Raw genomic sequence first — 27460 nt, forward strand, 5'->3', positions numbered from 1 at the left:
TTTCAATTAAGAGTTATAATTGTTACTGTACATTTTATGCGTATCAGTGTTGTGGGTGACTTTGTCAGTGTGCTTTTTTAAGGTCAAGATTTTTTGTGTCTTTCATGTAGGTTAATTTATCAGTCCTACTGTCAATAGTAAGATGTGGAGTGCCTGGGTGGCTCATTTGGTTAAGTGTCTGTCTCTTGTTTTTGGCTCAGAGCATGATCTTAGGGTCGTGAGATAGAGCGTGGAGCCTGCTTAAGATTCTCTCTGTCTCTCCTTCTTCCTCTGCTCCTCCCTTCCCCCTGCTTCCAGGTATATACTCTCTCAGAGAAAATATTTTATTTTTTAATAAAATATTTTTAATATTTAATAAAATATTTTGTCATACATTTAATTTAAATTCAATTAGCCAAGATGTAGAACTTCATAAGTATAGAGTTCAGTAATTCATCAGTTGCATACAGCACCCAGTGCTCATCACATCATGTGCACTCCCTAATGCTTGTCACCCAGTTACCCCATTCTCCCCACCAACCTCCCGTCTAAATAAGATATGTCTTAAAAAAAGTAAGATGTGCATTGTTCATAGTAAATTAATTTAGACTTAGTCATCTGTTTTGTTCCTATTTTGATTTTATTATGAAGAATAGAATACAAAAAATGAATATATTAAGTACAGTGTAAAGAATAATAACAAAATACCCAGGCATCTTTTTCAGAATATAAAACATTACCAGTACAACAGAAATGCTGTGTAACTCATTTCTCAGTTGGGTCCCTGCCTCTACTGCCATTCTAAATTTTTGATAACCATGTTTTCCTTTTGTTTCACTATCTGCTATGTTAATAAACAATAAAATGGCTACTTTGTATATTTTTGAGCTTTGTGTGAATTAGAATGATTTTGTGGCTGTTAATCTGTGTCATACATTTTGCTGTGACTTGGCTCTTTTAATTTGTTTTTGAGATACTTCCATGTTAACATAGGTAATAGTTCATTCATTTTGATTGTTACATAATCTTCTGTTCTATGAATATACAGTTTATCATTGAAGGACATTTAGGATGTTTACAGTTTTGTGCCATTTTGAGAAATGGTACTATAACATTTCTGAACATATCTTGTTACTTGGGGGCAAGAGTTTCTTTAGGAGGTAGATGATGGCTGGCTGGCTGGCTGGCCAGATATAGATAGATCAGATATAGAGAGATCGATCAAATATAGATAGATAGATAGCTGGCCAGATATAGATAGATCAGATATAGAGAGATCGATCAAATATAGATAGATAGATAGATGGATGCTCCTAGTGATGAGATTGATGGAATGTAGGATAAACATTTTCAGATTTATAAGTTATGTCAAAACTGTTTTCCAAGGGTTCCATTAGTTTACATCCCCACTAACGGTGAGTGAGAGTTGTTGGTTTTAGTCTTTTTCACTTACTAATAATACTGTGCATTGAAAAAATTCTTTGTGAGCTAATTCTTTTCCGAGAATGAAAATCTCCTGTTCGTGTCTTTGGCCATTTTTCCATTTGATTGTCTTTCTGTATTGATTTGTGGAATTTATTATTATCTCTGGATACCAGCTCTAGTTGTTATTTGTTTTAAATGTCCTTTCCCAATTTGTTGTTTATTTTTCACCCTTTTAATTTTTTTAAAATTGAGAAGTCCAAAATTGATTGTAATCAATCTTATTCTGTGTATGTGTGTGTGTTTAAAGGTTTTATTTATTCATTTGACAGAGAGAGATACAGAGAGGGAACACAGGCAGGAGGGGGAGTGGGAGAGGGAGAAGAGAAGCCGGCTTCCCGCCGAGTAGAGAGCCTGATACAGTGCTCAACCCCAGGACTCTGGGATCATGACCTGAGCTGAAGGCAGACGACTTAACAACTGAGCCACCCATGCGCCCCTCTTTTTGTGTTTTTTATTTACTTAAATATTTTCTTTCCTATCCTAAGATTTTTAAAGTTATATTACCTTTTAAAGGATGTGTTGTGGGGTACCTGGTTGGCTCAGTCTGTTAAGTGTTGTATTCTTGATTTCAGGGTTGTGATCTCAGGGTTGTGAGATTGAGCCCAGTGTCAGGCTCCATGTTGGGCATGGGGATTGCTTGGATTCTCTTTCTCCCTCATCCTCTGTCTCCCTGCAACCCCCTCTAAAAAATTTAAGTAGATAAAGTGTTTATAGTTTTGGCTTTCTTATTTGGGCTTTTAATTCATCTGGAATTACTTTTTTTAATGAGGTATGCATCAAATTTCTCTGGGTTCCTTTTTCTTTGTATACCTATGTATCCCAAGATCATTTACTGAAAAGTTTATTCTTTCTTTAGTCAAATATGTGTGTGTGTGTGTGTGTGTGTGTATCTGGCTCTGTTTCAGAGAAAACATGCTGTACCAATACCACCACCATAATTCCTATAGTTTCTTACTAATTTTTAATTTTTAGTATCTGGTAGGACAAGCCTCTCAGCCCTGTTATACAGGAGTGTCTTGGCTATTCTTGTAACTTTGTACATTCATACAGATTTCAGACTTAGTCACCCCATACCTCCAGTAACACACACACACACACACACACACACAAACACACACGCACGTGGTTGGAATTTTGATTGCAATTACACTGAACCTATAAATTGGTTTAGGGAAAGTTGACTTCTTTACAATATTGGAGTCTTCCAGTTGATAAACATGATACATGTTTCATTAATCTTACAATTTATTCATATCTTATTAATTTCTTACAAAGAGATTTTAAAATTTTTCCATAAAAATCTTTAAAAGTTTTGATTACTTCTATTTGAGTATTTTGCATTTTAAGATGCTATTGTAAATGGTATTTTATTGGATTTTAAATTTATTGCTGACATGTTTTGTTAATGACATAGTCACTTTCATAAGCTATTATTGATCGTAATTTATATGTAAATTATTTGGGTTTTCTAGATAGACAATCATGGCATCTGTGTATAATGATCATATTCTTTCTTTCTAATCCATTTAGGTTGTTTTTCATTCTCCTGCTTATTGTACTGTGCCTCCAGTAGAATGTTGATTACAGGTAGTGACTAGTGTGCAACCTTGTTTTCTTCCTAAAGTGAAAGCTTTCAGCATTTCATCATTAACTATGTTTGCCGTAAAATTTTGTGGATGCATCTTATTAAGTTAAGGAAATTCTCCTTCTATCTTGTTATGCCATTATCATGAAAAGATGTTTAATTTTTTTCAAATTGCTTTTCTGTATTGTATGTATTCTCTGAATCTGTTACAGTGTGGCATTATATAAATTGATATTTCCAATGTTAAATGGACATAGTTATGATCTATTAAGCTTTAATATATTGCTGGATTTAATATCCTTAAACTTTTTTTCAGATATTTGCAGTTGTTTTCATAAGTGACATGGTTTATAATTTTTCTTTCTTCTACTGGTCTTCTTAAAGTTTACTATTACACGAGCCTCCTATTGATTTAGAGAGCATCCCTCATCCATAACTGTGAACATTTTCTGTAAAAGTTGAATATCCAGGTCTGGAATTTTTTTCTGTTCTTAGAGTCTTAACTACTGATTCATTGTGTTTAATGGCTTAGCACATTTGTGGTTTTCTTTATTTCTGGGAGTTTATCCATTTCATTATGTTTTCTAGATATGCTGATTTGCAGATATTTCCTACTATTCCATGGATTGACTTCTTGCTCTATTGTCCTTTGATACACAAAACTTAAATTTTGATGAAATCCAGTTTATCTGTTTTTGTTGTCTCTGCTTTTGGTGTCATAGCCAAGAAATCATTGCCATCCCCAAAGTTACGAAGCTTTTCTGTTGTTTTCTTTTAAGAGTTTTATAGTTTTAGCTCTTACATTTCGTTTTTTGATCCATTTTGAGTTAATTTGGTAGGCATTTCTTTTTATATTTCACTTCCTTTGTTAAAGAGAAAATAATTAACTCTGGGGCCAGAGTGTAAACATTGAGTAGAAAGCGTACTGCCCAGGAGGGAACTAAATCCAGTATAGGAGTTGCAAGTGCGAGTAAGTCTCAAGGCCTAGGAGAGTGAAAATGGCTGTTTTTTAAAACCTAAAATCCGTGAGTAGTCTCCATCCCATATTAGATAAGCAAAGTCTCTGCATACCTCTGATTTGCTGGCAATATACGAACTGTCTGGCATTGTACATTTATTGAGTTTGTGGTGGTTTTTCCAGAAAATTGTTTTCATGGTGGACATGATTATGGTGCCACATGATTGTGGTAGTAGTAGTAGTTTAGTACAAATTAGGTAAGCTTCATCATCATCAGCCTAGGTGGCCCAATCAGAATTCATTACCTTCCCTCTAGGATCGCTTTTCTTTCTGCCTATAATACTTTTTTTTGAGGGGTTACTGTGAAATACAATTCTCTATATATTATAAATAGAAAGACAGGAAACATGGTGTCTTTCTTCATGTCTTTCAGTAAAGTTCTAAAGTATCTGATGCCCCAAACTTCTGTAGCTTTTTGTGATGATGAGGATCCAAGCCTCTTAGGGGTCTATGAATTGACCTACCTCAAGTGAATGATTCTCACTTGTAGTCTCATGTGTTTGCAGTCAGGTGTTTACTGGGATTTTAGCCCTCAGAAAAAATTCTTGGGTGAGAAAAAACGTTGATTACCTCAGCAAAGGAAGTGTGAAGAAGGAAGAGAATACTGTTTTTAAAATGTCTTTAACAAGGATCTACTGATCACAAAAATCTCTACTTTTGCATTCCTGAAAGACACTTGCTATATCTGGGCTAACAGTTGTTTGTTTTTGTTTTTCTCCTCCAGAACATTAAAGGTGTGCTTAACTTCTGGTTTCTATTTCTCCTGTTGAGAAATCAGGTGTCAGTCTAATTATTGTTTATATTAAAGTAATCTATCATTTTTCTGGCTGCATTTAAACTATTTTTATTTATTTTGCTTAACATTTGTTGGGTTTCTTCAATCTGATTTGGTGATCAGTTCTTGTAAATTCTTAGCCATTATCTAAATATTCCCTCTACTTCCATTCTTTTCTCCTGAATGTATATTAGATCTTCTTACTATATCCTTCATATCTCTTAATGCCCTCATGTTTTACATCTCTGTGTCAATAAAAGTTGAGGAAATTTTAGTTCTGATGTGGCGTTCATTAATTCTTTTTTCAAGTATTTTAAATACACTGCTAGACTTCATGTTTTTAATTTCTGCTGTATTCTTTTCTAAGACTCTTGTTCAGTACGTTTAAAAGCCTGCTGATTGCTAACATCTACTTACAGTTTCAAAGCTCTCTTTTATTTTTTGAAGCATATTAAACATAATCTTACATAATGCGACTGGTAGTTTCAATATTGAAACTTTTCATGTGTGTCATCTGCTGTATTTGCTGACTCGCACTTGTGGTACCTTTTTCCTTATGTAATAAGTGATTTTTAAAAAGTGATTTGAGCTGTTCTTCTTTTGGAATTATGAAAAAAATTTTTAAGATTTTATTTATTTATTTGACAGAGAAAGAGAGATCACAGGTAGGCAGAAAGGCAGGCAGAGAGAGGGGGAAGCAGGTTCCCCGCTGAGCAGAGAGCCTGATGCAGGCCTCAATCCCAGGACCCTGAGATCATGACCTGAGCCGAAGGCAGAGGCTTAACCCACTGAGCCACACAGGCGCCCAGAATTATGAATATTTTTATGGAAATTATTTGAGCTTTGGGATACAGGTGAGTTCTCCAGGAAAAAAAAAAAAAAGTTATTGTTTTTGTCATGTATTTGAGAATACTACTATTTTAGAACCATTTTCAGTGTAATTCTTGGCTTGGAGTTTTTCATACCACCCAGACAGTGTGAATTGGAGCTGCAAATCAGCATGAAGGCCAACTTGTAACTACACATTCTCAGGAGTAGCCACTCCACATTCTACCTCCATTCAGTGTCAAGGTTTAAAATAAGCAATTCTCTTTGTCTATATAAGAGAGAGGTAGAAGAGTAGTATAAAACTACTAATAAGTAGGACTTACTATTTTTTAAATTAACCTTTTTATTTTGAGATAACTGTAGACTCAATTATACATAATTGAGGTAACCATACTCTTTACCCTGTTTCTCCCACTAGTAGCATCTTATGAAACTATAGTACATGGTGCCTGGGTGGCTCAGTGGGTTAAAGCCTCTGCCTTCAGCTCAGGTCATGATCTCAGGTTCTTGGGATGGAGCCCCCCACGGAGCTCTCTGCTCAGTAGAGGGCCTGCTTCCTCTCTCTGCCTTTCTGCTTACTTGTGATCTAGGTCTGCCAAATAAATGAATAAAATCTTTAAGAAAAAAAAACTATAATACAATATCACAACCAAGATATTGTCATCGATACAGCCAAGATACAGAACATTTTCATCTTCATAAGGATTTCTCATGTTGCCCTTTTATAACCTCATCCACTTCCCACTGCCAAGCCCTCTTTAATCTCGCGCAGTCAGTTATTTGTTCTCCATTTTTGTACTTGGTCATTTAAAAAAATGTTGTGTAAATGAAGACTTACTGTATACAGACCCTCAGACTTGGCTTTTTATACTTAATATATGTTTCTCAGGAGTTTATCCAGGTTTTTGCATGTATCAGTAGCAGATTCCTTTTAATTACTTAGTAATATGGATGGATGGATGTGCCACAGTTTGTTTAGCCATTTAGCTATTTAAGTACTTCTAGATTGTTTGCAGTTTCTGACTGTTAATGAATAAAGCTGCTGTAAAAACTGATGTATAGGTTATTGTATGAATGTAATTCTTCATTTCTCTGTGATAATTGTTGAACAGGGCAGTTGCTGTTTTGTATAGTAGTTGCATCATTAGTTTTTGAGAAATTACCAAACTAGAGAGCTGTACCATTTTATATTACCACCAGGAAAAGTATGCAAGATCCAGGTTTTTTTTGCATCCTTGGCAGCATTTGATGTTATCACTATTTTAAATTTTAGCCATTCTGTTAAGTGTGTGGTATTATCTCATTATGATTTTAATTTGCATTTCCCTAATGGCTAGTGATATTGACCATCTTTTCATGTGCTTATTTGTTATCTGTTATGCCCTTTATTGAAATGTCACACGATTTTCGCTTAGGTTCTAATTTTTTGGGGGGAGTGGTTAGGTGCTCAGAGTTCTTTATAGTCTAGATATTAATTCTTTGTCAGTTATGTTGTTTGAAATATTTCCTCCCAGTCTGTAGCTTGTCTTTTCATCCATACAGAGTCTTTGTAAAATAGACTTTTTCAACTTCGATGACATTTATCAAATTATCCTATTATAGATCATGCTTTTGATATCATCTGAGAACTCTGCCTAGCCTTAGCTTTGGAAGATTTTCTCGTTATTTTTTCCTCCCTAAAGTTTTATAGTTTTAAATGTTTATGATCCATACTCAGTTAATTTTTATATAAAGTAATAGGTTGAGGATTATTATTTTTTGCATATGAATGGCCATTTGTTCCAGTATTGTTTATTAAAAAGACTATCTTTCCTCCATTGAGTTGTTTTTGTAAATCTAGTCAGGAATCAGTTGCGCATATTTGTATCCCTCTCTGTTGTGTTCTGTTGATCTATAGTAATATATAGTGAGTCTTGAAATTGGGTAGACTGATTTCTCCCACTTTGTTCCTTTGGCTATTTTAGCTTCTTTGCCTTTCTGTATAAATTTTAGAATAATCTTGTCTGGATCTTCAAAAAAACTTACTGGCATTTTCATAGGGCTTGTTTTGAAACTGTGTATCTATTTGGGGAGAATTGGAAATTTTTAGTATGTTGAATCTTCCAATTTAAGAAGATATCATATTTCTCTGTTTGTATTCAGATTTTCTGTTAATCCCATTGTGAGCAGAGAACACTCTCTGTAGGATTTCAGTTCTTTTAAATTTAAGTTTGTTTGAATGTGCTCTATCTTGGTATGTGTTCCATGCACATTGGAAGAGAAAGTATATTCTGTACTTGTCAGTTGAAATGTTTTTTAAATGTTTAAATGTTGATTAAATCTTCTTGGTTGATGGTACTATTTTTTTCTGTCTTTGCTGATTTTCTTTGTTGTTGTTCTAGCAATTGTGAAGAGAGAGGTGTTGAAATCTAACTATAATTGTAGATTTACTTAATTTTTCTTTTTGTTTTACCAGTTTTGACTTCACACATTTTGCTACTCTGTTGTTTAGTTCATACACATGTAGGATTGTGGTCTTCTTGGTGCACAGACTCTTTTATCATAATTATGTAATTTTTTTTTCTATGTCTGATAATTTTCTTTGTTCTGAAGTCTACTTTATCTGATACTAATTTTTAAAATAGCTCTTGCTCTTGGTTAATGATTACATGGTATGTGGTTTCTTTCTTTTGCTTTCATATAAAGTACTTTGTATGATATTTATGATAAGTACTTAAAATATTTTATATATCATATATTTGAAAATATATATTACGTGTATGTGTGTAATATATGTGTGTGTAGGGATGGTGAGTTTCTTAGAGATAGCATATTGTTGGGTCATGTTTTTTAATCCACACTGCCAATATCTATCTTTTAGTTGATATATTTAGATATTTTATATTTAATGTAATGATTAATATGTTAGAGCTTAAGTCCGTCATTTTATTTTGTGTTTTCTGTTCTCTGGGTTTCATTTTTCTGTTGTCTTTTTTTTTTTTTTTTCCTGTTGTCTTTTACTTGCATTCCTTTGTATTTGAACTTTTTTAAAAATTCCATTTTGGTTTATCTATAGTGATTTTGATTATATCCTTTATGATAGCTTTTTTAGTGATTCCTCTAGGTATTACCTTATATATACCAACTTACCACAGTCTACTGGTTCACTTAAATGCGGTTATCAGTTCAGTTGAAATGCCGAATCCTTACTTCTTTATGTCTGTTTGTCTTTCCTTATTTATAATATAATGGTGTTAGGCATTTCTTCTACATATCTGTAACCATATCAAGCAGTTTTTTCATTTTTATGTCAACTGCCAAATATTTAATAAAAACTCAAGAGGAGAAGGAAAGTGTGTGGTAGCTGCCTTAATTTGCATACTGTCTCCTTTCTTCCTTCCTGATGCTCTGAGGTTCTTCCATCATTTCCTTTGTGTTAGAGAAATTCCTTTATCCATTCCATTAGAGTAGTTTTACTGGAGACAAATTCTTTTAGTTTTCCTTTATCTAAGAGTGTCTTGAATTCTGAATGATCCACTTTCTGGATCATTCCTGAAGGACCTTTTTTTTTTTTTTTCATTTATGATTCTGGGTTAACCATTATTTTCTATAAACACCTGAAAAATATTGTGTACCTTCCTTCTGGGCTTTATGGATTTTGTTCCGCTTTTTGTTTGTTTGTTTTTTGTTTGTGTATATGTTATTTTTTCCTCTGTGTTTCTTGCTCTCTCTCTCTTTTTTTTTTTGAAATTTAAGTATAGTTGACACAATGTTTCATTAGTTCCAGGGGTACAACATAGTGATTTTGATTATGCATTATGCTGTATCACCACAAGTTTATGCATTATGCTCTATCACCACAAGTGTAGCTACCATCTGTCCCATACACTGCTGTTACAGGATCATCGACTGTATTTCTTATGCTGTGCTTTGTATTCCTATGATTTACTCATTCCATAACTGGAAGCATGTATCTTCCACTCCCCACAATAAAATGGGTAAACCATTTTGCTTACTCTCCCACCTCCCTCCCTTCTGTCAGCCATCAGTTCTCTGTATTTTTAGGTCTGACTCGGCTTTTTGCTTGTTTACTTATTGTTTTAAGATTCCACTTTGTCTTTCTTAGTCTGACTTATTTCACTTAGCATAATGCTCTCTAGGTTCATGCTTGTTGTCTCAAATTATGCAATATCATCAAACAAAACACTAATATGAAAAGATATGTGCATCCCTATGCTTGTTGCAATTATTTACATTAGCCAAGGTGTGGAAACAACCTAAGTGCCCATCAATAGATGAATGGATAAAGAAGATTTGGGTGTGTGTGTGTGTGTGTGTGTGTATACACAGGAATATTATGAAACCATAGGAAAGATGAAATCTGTGTCTCATTTTTGATATTTCTTTTGCTTTATTTTCAGGTTTATTAATTTTTTATTCAGTGAACCTAGTCTGTTATTCCTATCCATTATTTCGTTCATCTCTGATATTGAACTTTTTCATTCTTAGAAATTTGAGTTGGGGTATGCCTGGGTGGCTCAGTTGGTTAAGCTGCTGCCTTGGGCTCAGGTCATGATCAGGATCCTGGGATCAAGTCCCACATCGGGCTCCTTGTTCAGCAGGAAGCCTGCTTCTTTCTCTGCCTCTGCCTGCCACTCTGCCTGCTTGTGCTCTCTGTCTCTCTCTCATATATACACACAAATAAATAAATACAATATTTAAAAAAATTTTTTTTGAGTTTGATCTTTTTACTGTCTTCCATCTTTTTTCTTAACATACTTATCTACCTTTTTTTCTTTTTTATTTTATTTTAAATAATCTGTACACCCATTGTGGGGCTTGAACTCATGACCCTGAGGTCAGGAGTCACATGGTCTACTGACCCAGCCAGCTGATGTCCCCCTTATCTACTGTCTTGAAATATAGAACAAAGTTATAAACTTTTTATATTCTTGTCTACTAATTCTATCATCTGTATCATTTCTGAGTTTGTTTTTTATTGATCGATCCATTATAGTTTCCTGCTTTTTTACATGCCTATTTATGTTTTTTTGGCTATCAGACATTGTGAATTAGACCATGATGGGTGCTGGGTATTTTTTATTCCCTTAAGTGTGTTCTTAAGCTTTGTTTTTGAATGCGGTTAATTTACTTGTCAACAGTTTGATCTTCTTGAGGCTTGCCTTTCAGCTTTGTAAGATTGGGTCAGAGTAGTCTGTAGACTAAGAATAATTTGGTCCCAATACTGAGACAGTACTCCTTGAGTTCTCTTATCTGATGCCTTGTGTATTATAGTTTTTTCATTCTGGCTGGTGGGCACTGAAACGAGCTGCGAGGGTTCTTTCCTATGGCTCCTTCCCCAGCCTCAGGTATTTGTTCACATGCACTTGCTCTTAACTACTTCACCAAATACTCAAGGAGAGTCCTGCTACAGACTTCTGGAGCTTGCTGTTTGCACAGCTTTCCTTTCTTCAGTATTCTGCTTTGTAAATTTTAGCTGAATTGGGTCTCTCGGACTCCTACCTCATCTCTTCAACTCAGGAAATTGCTGGACTCTACCTGAATTCTCCCTCCCTGCACTGTAGTCTGGAAGGTAGCTCATCATGTTTGTTTTGCCTTCACAGTGATCACTGCCCTGTGTTGCTTGTTTAATGCTATCAAAAATTATTTTTTTCATATATTTTGTGTAATTTTTTAGTTGTCTAAGATGGGGAGGGTAAGTCCAGTCTGTTATTTTATCTTGGCTCATAATGGAAGTTTCTTGGAGATAGACAATAAACAAATAAAATTTAAACATATCAAGTGGCCAAAAATTCTGTGGGGGAACCTGAAGCAAGGAAGGGCAATGTAAATTATCAAGAGGATTGTAATTTTAAAAAGAATGATGTGAAACAGACCAAATTGAGAAATGGACTGTTCTGATTGTCATCTCTATATAACAGCCTGCTCCCAAACTTAGTGACTTTTTCTCATGAATATGCTATTTAAGAAGGGTTGGGCTGGGACTGCTCATTTCCGCTCAGTTAGGTCACCTGGGCAGTTAAAAGGTTGGGGACTGGAATCATCTGAATGTTTTGTCACATGTATGGTGGTTCATGCTGGTTGCCAACTGGGATCTCATTTGGGCTGTGGCTAGAACATCTACACATGAATTTCCTCTGTGCCTGTTTGGCTACCACACAGCATAGTGGCCATGTTCCAAGGACAAGCATCTGATAGAGAGCCAGGAAGAAGCTGTGTTCCCCTTTCTACTCTGGTCTTGAAAGTCATGTTGTATATCGCAGGAGGTCACTAAGACTGACCCATAGTTAAGGGGACTGGAATTAGACTCCTGTTCTTGCTGGGAGGCATGTCAAAGAATCTGTGGACATACTTTGAAGCCATTGCAATGATACTTGAACAAAGGAAGTAAGGACTTCCAGAGGAAGAACATTCTGGACAGAATGGACAGAAATGCAAAGACTCTGAGGTTGGTGGATACCTGATGGCTTAGATTTGTTTATGATTGAGTTCCCACTGTAAAATGGCAGCTCCCTGAGGGCAAGGGCTTTGTTTACTGCTGTTGTCTGAGCAACTAGTTGGTTGACAGATAGTTGCAGTTCAGTTCTTATTTGTGGAAGAGATAGCCGTTTGGGACCATGTAGTAAAAATCCAAAAAATGAGTTTATAACCTTTGATCTAGTAATTCTTTGGGAAATTATCTTTAGGAAGAAAATTCTACTCTAAGCAAAGCTGTAGTAAAAATTTGAAGATGTCTAAATGCCCATTAATAACTGGTCAGTTAAATGAATTATGGTTTTCTATATAATGGAATGCTACGTAGAAAGTAAAAACCAAATATTTTATTTAAAAGTAAAAACACTTTCAGAGCAGAATTCAAATGATGGTGTACAGAGTGAGCTTATTTGGTTAATAATTAACAGTCTCCCTAATAAATAAATGTATAGAATGGAGAGAGATCTGGTAGGATGTATACCAAATTGTTAATAATTGCTGTAGGGGTTATTTTAGAGTTGCTTGTTAAAAGTTATGTACTGCTATAATAAAAGAAATATATTTCTTTTTTCTTTTTTTTTTTTTAAGAAGTTGGATTTTTTTTTTTTTTTTTTTGACAGAGAGAGATCCCAAGTTGGCAAAGAGGCAGGCAGAGAGAGGGGGAAGCAGATTCTCTGCTGAGCAGAGAGCAGATGTGGGGCTGGATCCCAGGACCTTGAGATCATGAGCTGAGTCGAAGGCAGAGGCTTAACCCACTGAGCTACCCAGGTGCCCCCAAAGAAATATATTTCTATTGTAAAAGCAAACAGAGGAAATTTTTAAAATAAATAATAGTATCCAAGTTACTGTGAGTAATAAAAACCTTTTAAAATAATACATTGGTCTGTCTTTTTATTAATTAAGGTGAGGGAAAATGAGATTTGTACAGGAAAAAGTATACAAGATTTTTCAGAGATTATCTCTTGATTATAGGTTATGTTTATTTCCTTTTGCATATTTCTATATTTCCTCAATCGGAAAAATAAGCTCGTCTCATAATAAGGAAAATATTTACATTAAAGAAAATAGCTGTAGATAATAATGTTAAGCAGCCTTACTTGAAGATTATTAATCACATGGAAATTCCAAATTTACAAACCAGCTAAATCAGGGATCTCAAGGTTTCCCCACAAAATTCCTTTAATGGACTCTAAATATCATGTTACTTAGGAAGAGAAAGACAAATACTGTCTGATCTCACTTACATGTGGAATCTAAAAAGAAAAAAAGAGCTCATGGAAACAAACTGGTGTTTGCCAGAGGAAGAGGGTAGAGGAAATAGGTGAAGGTGGTCAAAATGCATAGACTCCCAGATGTAAGATAAGTCCTGGGTATGTCATGGGCAGCGCAGTAACTGTAGTAGGTACTGCACTATGTATTCGAAAGTTGCTAAGACAGTAGGTCTTAAAAGTTGTCACCACTAGGAGAAAAACATTGTCACTGTGTGAAAGGATGGATGTTAATTAAGCTTATTGGGTAATCGTTTTGCAATGTTTACAAACCTTTATGTTGTATACTTCAAATTATTAGTGTTAGGTGTTAATTATATGTCAGTAAAACTGGGAAAAATATGTGGCTTAGAACATTTGATTTACACATAATTCTAAAGCTACTACTCTTTGTTAAAATGTGGGGGGTTTTTTCCCCGTGCTAATATTAATCTTTATCACTGTAGCACTGGGTTTTCAGTAACCTTACAAGAGTAATTGAGGCCTAAGGTAAAATTTACAAATGTAGTTTAGGAATAAAATCTTAGGTGGTGTGCTACTTTAATACATATTTGTTGCAAAAATGTCTTAAGCTTAATTGTTCTCATTTCACTCTCTTACCTCTTTATTTTAAAGAAATAATTTGTAATTCATTTTGTTCTTATATACCATAGGATGTGTTTTGGAGGTGCAGACAAAATATCTTTGATGAAATGAAGAAGAAATTTTTACAGGTAGACTGCTGATGTAATTGCTTTAGTATGATAATCAGCAGAACAAGTAACAGCATGTTAGTATTTTTATTTAATAACAAGGCATGTCTTAAGCTTTATGCTTGTTTGGCTTATTTTATTTCTACCTGATTTTAATAAGAAGAAAGTCACCTTAAGTGAATGTGTCTAGATAGTCCCTTGTTTTTAACATGTGAGTGAGGGAGAAAACATATAAAAACTATAGGACCCTTTGTTTTGACTTTCAGGTATGGTTGTTGTTTGTTTTTTATACAGACATATTTTCAATTTCTGAAGTATTAATAATGCTGGGATGAAATCATTTAATAATTTACAAAGTCAGATCCCAAAAATCTTACTTTAATAATTAAAACTATTACCTTTCCAGCAGCCTGAATGCACTATGAAACTAAACTTTGTGATGTGTAGCGTCCTATCCTAATTTTTACTTAATACCTCATATTCTTCAGGTCCCTTCAACTCTGTAGTTTTCTTCAAGGTGCTTCCTCTGAATGGGACCATTTAGGAAAAGATAATATAATATTGTGGAGTTTGATGGGTGGGGAGGGGATAGTAGAATGAAGTGGAAGGAGGATCTTAAAAATAAAAAAATTTTAAAAATGTAAGTTAGGACTTCCTTCACTGCCCCAGTTATTGTCACTTGTTAAAGTAAAAATGCAAATCAGAATGAGGTTGATAAATCTAACGAATTTCAATCAGCAAAAATACTCACATTCCCTAGTTCTCTTTTTTAACCTATGGCAGTATTAGCTGTGGATGACCGGAGGGTAATGTGCTAAGACCGATCTTCTTACTCCTAGCAGCTCCTGTATCAAGAAGCAGATAAAACGTTTGTGCATGTGTGTTGTTTGCAGCCACAATACTAATCTTTGTAATAACTCTGAAAAGAAGGAAGTCTTAAAAGAAAATGCATTGACTATTAAATTTAGAGGTAAAGAGGTCCCTTTGTAATGTTTTAATATTCTTTATATTAGTTTTTTTCTTAGAAAAAAATCTGAAGTTTGGTAATTTGAATTTGGCTTGATATTGTTTTCTACATGCTAATACCATTCTGAATGTATGCCATCAGTTATACACACTGCCTTTTTAGTAAGAAATACCGAGGAAGTGTTTTTTTCTGAAACAAGAATTATGGTGTTAATTTTAGAGAACTCAGATTTGAACTTAAAACTATTAGGAATGCCAGGAAAAGGAGATGACATGACTTAAGAGGTGAACATGCTATCAAGCAGGCTCTGAGATCCTCAGACAGAACTATCTCATGTCGACCTCTACAGGATGTCGCTAACCGGGAAACTATCTTTGTAAGGAAATATGTTTAGAGTGCTTTTATCCCACTGTGTTTTATCGGTTATAAATAAGACTGTGGTTTAATCCTTTTTTTCTTTTTTACTCTTTTTTCAAGGATTCTTTCTTCAGACTTTGCTAGGAAATCTAGCTTTGTTTCTGCAGTGAGCATAGATAGGCAGACAGAGCAGTCTGTTAGCATTCACAGTGTTATTGTAACTGTTATTGACTTTCCCCTTATTCTCACAAGTGTAATAGTGCTATGAGTTGTCTATAAAATAGTTTTAATTTTATAATTTATGCCTTTTTTATAACTGGCTAGATTTTCTGTGTAGGGAACTCGGTGCCCGTGCAATAGCTCACCTAAGATACATTCAATATTTGCCCAAGTGGAACATGCTTTAGACTTTTCTAAAACTTTGCCTTTATTTTTCCCGTTTTCTCTTATTCTTTATGAAATTCTTTGAACTAAAAAATTGTGCTCGCTTCCCTAAATTATGACATATCCTCAGATGTCTTACCTTATTGTTGGGCATAGTATTTAAATGGGCACCCTCCCTCCTACTACCAACACCACCATTACTACATCCTTTCCACCTAGTGCTCAGGTGTGCTTCAATGTGTTTAAGTGTATTTTTTTTTAAAGATTTTATTTATTTATTTGACAGAGAGAAATCACAAGTAGACGGAGAGGCAGGCAGAGAGAGAGAGAGGGAAGCAGGTTCCCTGCTGAGCAGAGAGCCCGATGCGGGACTCGATCCCAGGACTCTGAGATCATGACCTGAGCCGAAGGCAGCGGCTTACCCCACTGAGCCACCCAGGCGCCCCAAGTGTATTTTTGTTATCTCTTGCTATAGAACAGTCTAAAACAACTAGTTTATTCATATTTCAGTGGGATGGGATTTGGGCAGAGGCTCAGCTGATTAGTTTCTCTGCTTCATGTAGCATCATCGGGGATCATTATTTGGCTGCATTTAGCTCGTGTCTGGCTTCGGATAGAATGTACAAGAAGGCTTTTCTCCGTTATTGGGCACTCTGGTGCTCCACTAAATGCTTTCTCTCCTTGTGGGTTGTTAGGGCTTCCTTGTAGCATGGTGGTCCCAGGGTAAGTGGATTTTTTTTTTTTCCTCATAAGAGGGAATCTTCTAAGAGGTACAAAAGCAAAAGCTGCTAATTTTTTAAAATCCCGCCTTAAATCACACAGTGTCACATCTAGTACATTCTGTTGATCCTAGCTGGTCACTAGACCTGTCCAGATTCATGGGCAAAGGAAAAAGAAAATGAGTGGCAAAGAATTTGTAACTATTTTTCGTTTAGCTCAGGGTGATACTGCTTTTCCCTTTGGGCTTAAGTGGAATCAACCAGCGGCAGAGCTCCAAAGAAGAAAGGTAGCTCTGCTATTTTACCAATTCTAAGAAATACCTTTTACATTTAAATGTTGTGTAAATCTGCATGTTTAATATAATATTGTAGAGGGGTTTTTTTTCTTCTTTTTTTGGAAAACTGTTGTAAAGTTATTGTTATACTTATTGATATCTGAGAATTAAAAAATAATTCTTTTTCTTAGCATTTCCCAGATTGGGGGGATATAAGGGAACAAAGAGACTTCACATGAGTGTGATTAGTGTTGGCAATAGTGCTATAAAAAATTTAAATGTAGTCCATGGATGATAGCCATATATTAAATTTAAAGTAACAGGTTAAAAAAATTAAAAAAAAAAATAAATAAACAGGTCAGAATGTAGACTATGAAGTAATTAAGATTTATAAGTGACCTTACAGAAGCCTTAGAGCCTTAAAGAAGAGCAGAGCTTTTTGTTTGTTTCAGTTATTCCAGAATTGAATTCAAGAACAAGGTGTGATTGGCCCAGAAATTCTGCTTAGAGGAATTTTAAGGAAATGGAAAAATGCACAAAGTTTTATGTAGGTGTTCATCACAGTATTATTACCAAAGTATAATAAAGTCTGCTTGAGCCAGTAAAATGGAACTGATAGAACAAATTATTATTAATCCATGTAATAAAATACTACTCAACTGTTAAAAATGATAAGTTAGAAAAAGTTTGGCAGGAAAAGGTTATATGAGTAAAGAAAGAAATGACAAAATAGCAAGTATTCTAACCCAGTGTGTGTTCCAGAGTGTGCATGTGTATATGTGCATGTGTGTATATGCACAAAATATTTGGAAGGATGTGCTCCAAAATGTTAATTGTATCTGTGTGTTATGAGATTACAGATGAATTCCATTTTTTCCTTTATAGCCTCCTATTTAAAAAGTTCTTTATATGCAATATAGAGAAAAGAAAGCCATTGACATTCAGAAGAATGAAAGGCACACCTGAGTTTAAATTTTGTGTTTACTATAGTACATTTAGTCTTCAGATGAGATTTCTTTGGGGATAATTTCCCCACATTTTTGGGTGGAAAGAGAGAAGGTATAGGAGTGTGTATACCTTGTGCTGACATATTTGGGGAAAGAACCAGGAATGGCTAATGTCTGGTCATACAGTGTTGCTATATCACTATTCTGATGTATACAGATGTATTCTGATGTAAATCAGCACTCCAGATTTCTTAATTCTTTGGTAAGGTAATCTTCCTTGCACCATAAGCTCCAGCCTATCTGAGGTTTGTCTATTTATTTACTTACTAGTTTTTGATGCAGTGTTCCAAGATTTTTTCTTTATGTACAACACCCAGTGTTTTCTGAAGTTTTAAAATCTGGCCCTATGGTATTTTATACCTGGAAATCTTGAATTTACTTCTGAAGTATACTGTCGAAACTATGAAAATGGATCTTTTGTATTTGAAATTTATTTTTTTTTAAAAGATTTTATTTATTTATTTATTTATTTGACAGAGATCACAAGTAGGCAGAGAGGTAGACAGAGAGAGGAGGAAGCAGGCACCCCGCTGAGCAGAGAGCCCGATGCGGAGCTCGATTCCAGGACCCTGGGGTCGTGACCTGAGCCGAAGGCAGAGGCTTTATTTAACCCACTGAGCCACCCAGGCGCCCCTGAAATTTATTTTGAATTGTTCATTCTTTTACTGTAAATCAGAGTTTTAAAAGGCCCACTCTTAATGTTTCTCAGCTTAGGATTAAAAGATGTAAAAACAACCATATGTGTTAATATAACACCTTAAGTTTTTTTGTTTTTTTTTAAAGATTTTATTTATTTATTTGACAGAGAGAGATCACAAGTAGGCAGAGAGGCAAGCAGAGAGAGAGAGAGAGAGAGAGAGAGAAGCAGACTCCCCGCTGAGCTGAGAGCCCAATGTGGGACTCTATCCTAGGATCCTGGATCATGACCTAAGCTGAAAGCAGAGGCTTTAACCCACTGAGCCACTCCGGTGCCCCTATAACACCTTAAGTTTTTAGGTGAAGGCTTTTTTCCTCCTTTCTTAGAAGCTTATTAGTAATGTTCTTTTTTATTATCCTGTTTATCTTATAGAAATATATTTTCCTTTTCATTTTTAAGTGGATTTTTGTTTATAATTAAATATTTTGATTTGTCCAAAATACCATGGTAGCCAATCTGTTTTAAACGTTACACTTCTTTTGTAGAATTTATTTCTGTTCTAAACTACTAGGATTAACCTTAATTTAAATAATCTCTTGCAAATCCAAAATTATATATAGCAGAAACAAATTATAATTGTATTACTCTACCAAACAAACCAGAAAACCTTGTGGCTATCCTGTCTTCAGCACTAGTCATTGATAATTATTATTTTAAAATGGGTAATACAGAAGCAACAAAAGGATGGAGTTGATCTTACTGTGAAAGAGAAGGAAACAAATAAATTATTGCATACAGCACCAGTTTGTACAGGTCATATTTCTGTAAAGCCTATTATGGGGATGGCGAGACATACCCCAAATAAATGACTGCTGCACTTCATTTTGAGAGGAAAGAATGAGATTTATAAAATCAGATTTGCATGTTATTTTGGATTGACGGAAGATAAGAAGAGAAAAAGTTAAGCTTCTCCTGAAGGTGTCGTCATAATCTTGTGTAAGATTTTGATTGCTCCAGGCAGAAGTAAGGAGAAAGGGGATGGCTCAAGAAGTAATTTTAAAAAGTGGAATTGGGGGCACCTGGGTGGCTCAGTGGGTTAAGCTGCTGCCTTCGGCTCAGGTCATGATTCCAGTGTCCTTGGATCAAGTCCCGCATCGGGCCCTCTGCTCAGCAGGGAGACTGCTTCCCTCTCTCTCTCTCTGCCTGTCTCTCTGCCTACTTGTGATCTCTCTCTGTCAAATAAATAAATAAAATCTTTAAAAAAAAATAAAAATAAAAAGTGGAATTGATAGAATTTTGGGATTATGTGAGATGAAGAAGAGGAAGGAGAGGAGGAAGGTTCCAGAACTCTAGTTTCAGTAGTCAGCAGATAATGGTGCCATTCATAGAGTTTGGCATTATAAAAAAAAGGAGGGAAAGAATTTCTTGCATTCAAGTATCTGATGCAGCCTGCTACCACTGTGGAGAATTGAAAAGGAGAGCAGTGTCCTTCAACAGCTTGAAAGGGAAGCCAGAGCCTCTCTGAGAAAGTCCCTTTGAAAACTTTTTGTCTTGATAATCATTAAGTCATGTGCTAGATGAATAAAAAAGGAAGGAGCGTTTGTGATCCTAACTTCCATATACATTGGTAATGGAAAAGTTTTTTCCTTATCTGCGCAGCTGGCTCATCTGTTTAAATGAGCCTGTCAGCTCCTAGCACGTTGATCAATGGGGCCTTTAGACAAGTCTATAGGTATAGTAGTGTAAAGATCAGGAGGCCTTGTTGCCTGTGTCCCTTAGTTAGGGATTTGTAAGTTAAGACAATCCTTACAGTTCCCTTTCTGTTTCTTCGGGAATCCCAGAAATGGTTGATTTGTCTGTGCTAGTGCGGTAATGATACAATTTTAAATATCAGATTTTATTACTTTCAACTGAAAATTACTCAAGTATACTGTCTTCTTGACTTGTTGACCATTGAGGTACAGCCTTAAAAGGCAAAAGCAAATACCCACAAGAATGTTGATTCTTAAATATGCCACAGTTTTTCCCCAAAACAAACATGTATGGTACTGTCTGTGTTTGGCGTATCCATTATGTATGTTTCAGACATAACAAAGCAGTAATACTAGCTAGGAGAAAATAATATTTTGTAGGATATTTTCATATTTAATCATAGAAAATATGGGTAATTATAATTTTGTTTTTCTTTAAAGATAAATGATGTTTGTTTTAATTTCAGATAGAAAATGCTGCTGAAGAACCTAGAGTTTTATGTATAATACAGGATACTACTAATTCAAAGACAGTGAATGAACGGATCACTTTAAATTTACCAGCTTCTACTCCACTCAGGAAGCTCTTTGAAGATGTGGCCAACAAAGTAGGCTACATAAATGGAACCTTTGATTTAGTGTGGGGAAATGGAATCAATACTGCTGATATGGTAAAAACCTTAGACTTAAAGCATGTTTTCTTAAGCTGCTAATAATATAGTCATTATTGTTGTTGATACTAACAAATATATTAAATCCTGGAACCTTTTTTAATATCATAAGCAAAACTATAATAAATAATTTAAGAGCCTGTGTATAACTCAATAATTGGAATCTTCTTCATCCCTTTGCCTTCATTCCTGATTCAGCATTTGCTTATCTTAAAGTCTGTATAAGGACATTTAATCAGTTTTTTTGCTCATGTAAAAGGACTGGCATGTTGTGTCAACTATGGAAAATTTTCCAACGTTTACTTCATGGGATATTATTCATCGTGTGTGTGTGTGTGTGTGTGTGTGTGTGTGTGTGTATTTATTTATTTGTGAGAAAGAGTGGGAAAGCATGTGCATAAGTTGGGGGGAGGGCATTCAGACAGAGGAAGAGAATCTCAAGCAGACTCAGTGCGGAGCCCTACATGGCGCTTGAGGTCTTGAGATTGTAACCTGAGCTAAAAAATCAAGAGTTACATGCTTAACCGACTGAACCACCCAGGTGCCCCTATTCATCTTATATTTTTAAGGGAAAAAAGCAGGATATGGAATCATGTGTATTTTATAATCTAAATTTTGGAAAAGAAGAGAAAAATTTATATAGCAAGAAAAAGGAAAGGAAAGATACACACTCATGTTAATAGTGATTATGTACCAGATAGAGTGGTAGGCACCTGATCAAGAAGGTTGGTGGTATCATGACTTTTGAGTCAGAGATCTTACAGTCTCCAATTATAGAAATGATTATACTGACAAATAATTACATTATTATATATTAAATACTATATTATAAGTTTGTTCCAAGTGCAAAGAGAAGACATTGATCACTTATGCATGGGAGAGTGGCAAAGGACACCTCTGAGTTGGATCACATCTGCACTATTGTTGTGCAATCAACTGTTCCTGAGAATAGTACTGGAAATAGTATTTTTTATTTCCTGTCTCTCTGTCCAAATTACCCTGCATGCTACTGTTAGAATTGTTTCCAGTCATCTTAAATTGTAGCACTTAGGTCACCTTCCAGTTCAGAAACCTTCAATGAGTGCTCTCTGCCCAGAAATTAAAAAATCAGATTCCTGGGGTGCCTGGGTGGCTCAGTCGTTAATCATCTGCCTTAGGCTCAGATCGTGATCCCAGCGTCCTGGGAGCAAGCCCTGCATTGGGTTCCCTGCTCCACAGGAAGCCTGCTTCTCCCTCTCCCGCTACCCATGCTTGTATTCCCTCTCTCACTCTCTCTCTGTCTCTGTCAAATAAATAAATAAAATCTTAAAAAAAAAGAAAATTAGATTCCCTAGGTTAGCAAGCTTGTAGACAAACTACAATGGGTTCTTTAAGACTTTTGTAATCTCAACTCCCAGATACTGGACTAATTTGTTTTCTTATCACAGATTTCCTTGCTTTTCTATCTCCATGTTTTTGCTTATATTACCTTTTTCTGTCCTGTGTCATTGCTATTCTTATGTTTTCCAGGAAAAATAGCTCTGATGGGAAATAGAATTGAATGTGTTATGTCTGTGATACTTGGAGAGCAGGGTTTTAGTTGAGTCTATAGAAGAATCACAGATGTTTGATGTTGCTTAATTTGACCTTAAAATCCAAGATATTTTGTTTTCTAGTCTATTATATATTTACATTTTTAAAATATGGAGCTAATGCTTTACATTAACCAACTTTTCCCCTCTGAAGTTGATTAGTAAAATTGGTAGTCCAACAAAATATGCAAAGAGAAATAATATTTAATCTGAAACTTTGAATACTCCTTGTTACATCACCATGTAACTTCTAATGTTGCCTCTTTTTAAAAAGATAGTTCTGTACTGTCAGATATGTCTCCCCAAGTCTTATTTTTTACTTTTAAGAATCCATAAATGGTGTTTCCTCATGCCACTTTAAAAGTAATTTCTTTGTCCCCCAATTGTATTTTTCTTGTTCTATGCCACTTAGCATCCTTTTATTATAGTTGTTACTCATTTGTGTCTTTTCCATGTGGTAGAATGTATGTATTTTGGTGGCTGGGACCTCATAGTATTAATTTTGCATCCTTCATAGATAGTCTCCCTAGGCATGCCAAAGATGTGTGTTAAATTAACATCTATAGTGGATCTGTGTCATGGGGCCCCTGGGTGGCTCAGTTGGTTAATTATCTGCTTTTGGCTCATGTCATGATTCCAGGGTCCTGGGATCGAGCCCCACATCAGATTCCCTGTTCCGTGGGGAGTCTGCTGCTCCCTCTCTCTCTGCCCCTCTCCCTGCTCATGCTCAACTAAATAAATAAAATCTTAAAAAAAAAGTAGCTGTATATCAGGATTACCTGTTTCTCTTTCTTTAGCTATGACTGTTCTCAAGTACTTGACTTCTATATATTTATTTGCTTACTGTACATTTCTGTGAGTATACTTTTTTTTTTTTCTGTGAGTATACTTTTACCTGCTTACTACACAGTGCTACCCGTATGCTTTGTGAAAAACGTAACCCACTTAGCTGCCCACCACCTCATACACTTAGATATATACATTTGTTGAGGAAAAACACCTGTGTATTCCTGCTATATTATCTGGTTTTTTATCAGAATGTAAAGGACCTAAAAACATACCTTTCCTCCCTGTGACTTCTCTTCGCTTCTGATTTTTTTTCTTTTCTTTTTTTAATTTAAACTTGGTTAATTAACATGCAGTGTATTATTAGTTAGAGTTAAGTGATTCATCAGTCCTATATAATACCCAGTGGTCATTATATCATGTGCCCTCTTTAATGTCCATCATCCAGTTGCCCTCCTCCACCTCCCAGCTTCTGATTTTCTATGTCCCATTTTTCTCATGGATTTCTAGATGTGAGCCAGTTAAGAGAGATCATATGTTTGTTATTTTATTTACTTAACACTTATTTTAAACTTACTATGTGCTTAGTATTGTTCTTATATGAGGTTCTATACAAGTACAACCTTATTCAGTCCTTAATAACCACTCTGTGAGGTAGGTTCTATTACAGCCTCATGTCACAGGTAAAGAAACTGAGCCGTGGGGAAATGGAATTAACTTGCCCAGAGTCACACAGATAGCAAGTGGCAACATCTTTTACAGTTAGGGTTTTTGTTTTTATTTTTTTGTTGTTAGTACTTACACTTTTATATAATGTTAAGTTCCTAAGAAAGGCATTTCTGTAAAATAAGTCCCCTAAGGAGGCATTCCTCATATCTTGGAAGTATTAAAAACATTTTTTAAGATAACAAAATAGTTTTAAAGCAAAAAAATGGGGTGTTCATTTCATCTGTCATTTTTCTCAACAATGGACTAGCATGTGGATGAGTCCCTACTGTGGACTTGGAGCATACAAAGCTCCATCTCTCATCCACCAATCAGAGTGTATGAGAATTGAAATTGCCTTACCAGATAAAAAAGAGTTAGGTAAAGACTACGTATCTTAGATGTTTAATTTTTGGAAGAGTGATGATTTCTGTCCTCCTCATATCCTCTGAATCATGGCAGTGGATTTGAAATAGATTTTCATTGGGGCACCTGGGTGGCTCAGTGGGTGAAAGCCTCAGCCTTCGGCTCAGGTCATGATCCCAGGGTGCTGGGATCGAGCCCCACATCGGGCTCTCTGCTCAGCAGGGAGCCTGCTTCCTCTTCTCTCTCTCTGCCTGCCTCTCTGCCTACTTGTGATCTGTCAAATAAATAAATTAAAAAAAAAGAAGAAGAAATAGATTATCATTTACCTAGGACAGGCTGTTCCTTAAGGAGTCTTTCCAAAAGTGCCCATTTTGGTATATTACATAATTAGTTTGGTGGGATTGCTTAGTGTATTGCTTATTGGCAAATTCTCATATTCATATATCATACATGTTTTTACAGTTATTAGTTATATAAAATTATCTTTAGTCTTCATTAAAATCCATTATACACTGTATTGAATATATTTTAGAGAACACAAAAACACAGATGTTTATAATTATTTTTATGTAATACGTACACAAAAATTTGTGTAATTTGTGTAATATGTACACAAAAATTTGTGTAATACTTCTTTACCTTTTTTCTCTCCAGTTTTTTTTAGATGTTGGGAAATGTGCACATCTGGGTAACTGTCAGTATATGCACTGTCACTGGGCTTAGCCATCCTAATACACGAGTAAATAAGTTAATTCCAAGTCTAGATTAACAGAATTTATCAGAATCTTTATTTAAAAAAATAGTGTCTGAGCCCAAGAATTATAGATTCATTTACACATTACTTGTTTTATTATTATAATTAATGTTTCTCATAATCTGAGATATTCTATTTTATGCCCACAGGCTCCACTGGACCATACCAGTGACAAGTCTCTTCTTGATGCTAATTTTGAGCCAGGAAAGAAGAACTTTCTGCATTTGACAGATAAAGATGGTGAACAGCCTCAAATACTACTGGTAAACTATTTAGAAGCCTTGTATTCATAATTTTTGTGTACTGTCATTATTCAGAAGCAGTATTTAAAGGAAGGAGGAGAGAGATAATTTGTGATTTATATATTTTATGTTGGCTTCTTATAAGTGTATATGTTAACATGGTAACAGTCGGCATCCAAAGCACTGTTGCTTGTGTGTACAGTCTGTTTCTGCATTGGGAACAGGTTGCCGTTTTCGAGACTACTACCATAACAGGGCTGGGTAGATCTAGGATAAGTTAAAATGCCACAGAGATCTCCTACTGTGTTTCAGTGGCCTTCCTTTGGTTTGGCATTTGCTTGGTTGTTTTAAGTCCTTGGCAGTTTGTCTAGATTTTTCTGTATTTTAGAGTAGGGCCAGAACCCCAGTTTTGCTTCCCACCCTCCTTTCTGGAATAACTAGTTTTTCAAATTACATACTTTATTTCTATTCTTTTAGTTTTTGCCTCTGTTCGTATTTCAGTGGGCTTTCCTGTTTAGTTCAGTGGCTCTAGAGATTGTGTAATTTCAGGGTCATTCCTAAAAAAGATTGAGAAAGCCTGGTCTGATTTACAGGCTATTTACAGGCTGGGGAAACTAAGGCTCACTGAGTTTATGGACTTCTTCAGAACCCTCTCTTCAATGAAACTCCACTCACAAAAGTTCTCATATGTGATGCTTTTCATGTAGAAGTCTATTGTGAATTAGAATACCTGTCTGGACAGTAGGCAGTAATTAAACACAGAGCATCCATACTGAAGTAATACCAGAAATTGCTCTTTCGCATCATGTTTTTTGACATCATGAGAAGATTTTGATTGACATTGAAATATAAATTAGGTATTAATTTAGGGAACTCTAGGTCGGTGATATGGGAATTCATGTTATAAAATGCATAGTAATTACTCTTCAGCTCCGTCTTAATTGGTTATGCTAATTTTATATCCCTAAATCCTTTTTGACATCTTCCTCATTAATAGGAAGTTTTGTACTGGAGACAGTAGGAAACAATCCATTTTATCCAATACTTAAGTTTGCCCTACCTGCCAGGTCTACTTGGCAAGGATGGTGTAAAAATGAATGACAGACCCTGTCATCAAAGAGTTCGCAATGGAATTTTCTCTTCCTCTCATATAAACAGAATTTGAAAGAGAATTAAGGGAAATTGGAGAAATAGGAACTTTGAAAGGAAACACGAGCACCTCCCCCAAAGCATTTTACATTGGGTGTCTTTTGAGCCTTCTTATAGGAAATGGTGAGGGCATACATTCCTTTGAATGTCTTGGTGGTAATAGTAATACCTTGTGTTTTTTTCATTGCCTTAACAATTAGTATGTGGTTTGTTTGTTGTTGTTGTTGTTTTCATTGTTTCAGCAACATATGCTGAATAAATATTGGTTATGCTGCATTTTAGGAGGATTCCAGTGCTGGAGATGATAGTGTCCATGACCGGTTTATAGGTCCACTTCCAAGAGAAGGTTCTGTGGGCTCTACCAGTGATTATGTCAGCCAAAACTACTCCTATTCATCTATTTTGAATAAATCAGAAACTGGTAAGATTTATTATTACTACTGTGGTGGTTGTATTTTCATAAAATCTTAGGGTGTTAGACCCTGAATAATCTGAGATATCTCAAGGCTAATCACCTCATTTTATGGATTAGAAAACTGAGACCCAGAGCAAGGTCACTAGTTAACAGAAATAGTTTGAACAATAATGTATTTTTTCTTTCCCTCAAGTCGTTGTTTTCACTATATAGTTACTGCCAGTATTTAGTAATAAAGTAAAAAATACTGCATATTATATTTTGAAGGAAGACTCTTCTCTTTGATAATTTTCTATTTTTAATTTATCCGTAAATTTCTGAAGTTGACTTTGTTTGGAAAGGAATGTTTTCATTTTATCTTTCTGGATTAGGATAGACTGAGGAGGATGCTTACATTTTGAAACAGATGGGCCAAGTTTATTTTATTAGACCTACTGTGTCATCTTTTAGTTTAATCTAACATAGGTTTGAAATTAGTCATACAATTTAAATATTCCTGTTAACTTTTTTCTCAATATTATTAAACCTAGGTGTTTGATTTTTTTTAATTTATTGAGCAGTGAAATTGTTTTATTTATGTAAAGGTTTATTCCTTTACAT

The 27460-nt window shown here is 35.1% G+C and overlaps 1 protein-coding gene across 2 annotated transcripts in view; it reads left to right on the forward strand.

The window, feature by feature from the left end:
• The window catches only part of USP47 (ubiquitin specific peptidase 47), a 111924-nt gene that overhangs the window by 24925 nt on the left and 59539 nt on the right, over window positions 1–27460 (forward strand). The window contains exons 2-4 of one of the 2 annotated variants that reach the window (XM_044258834.1): window positions 20669–20872; window positions 25204–25317; window positions 26728–26866. In XM_044258834.1, the coding sequence (XP_044114769.1) occupies window positions 20669–20872; window positions 25204–25317; window positions 26728–26866 (457 nt within the window). The remainder of the gene's footprint in view (window positions 1–20668; window positions 20873–25203; window positions 25318–26727; window positions 26867–27460) is intronic. The other variant, XM_044258835.1, reaches the window with a different exon arrangement.

Source organism: Neovison vison, chromosome 7 (assembly GCF_020171115.1).
Source record: "Neovison vison isolate M4711 chromosome 7, ASM_NN_V1, whole genome shotgun sequence".
Taxonomy (NCBI): domain Eukaryota; kingdom Metazoa; phylum Chordata; class Mammalia; order Carnivora; family Mustelidae; genus Neogale; species Neogale vison.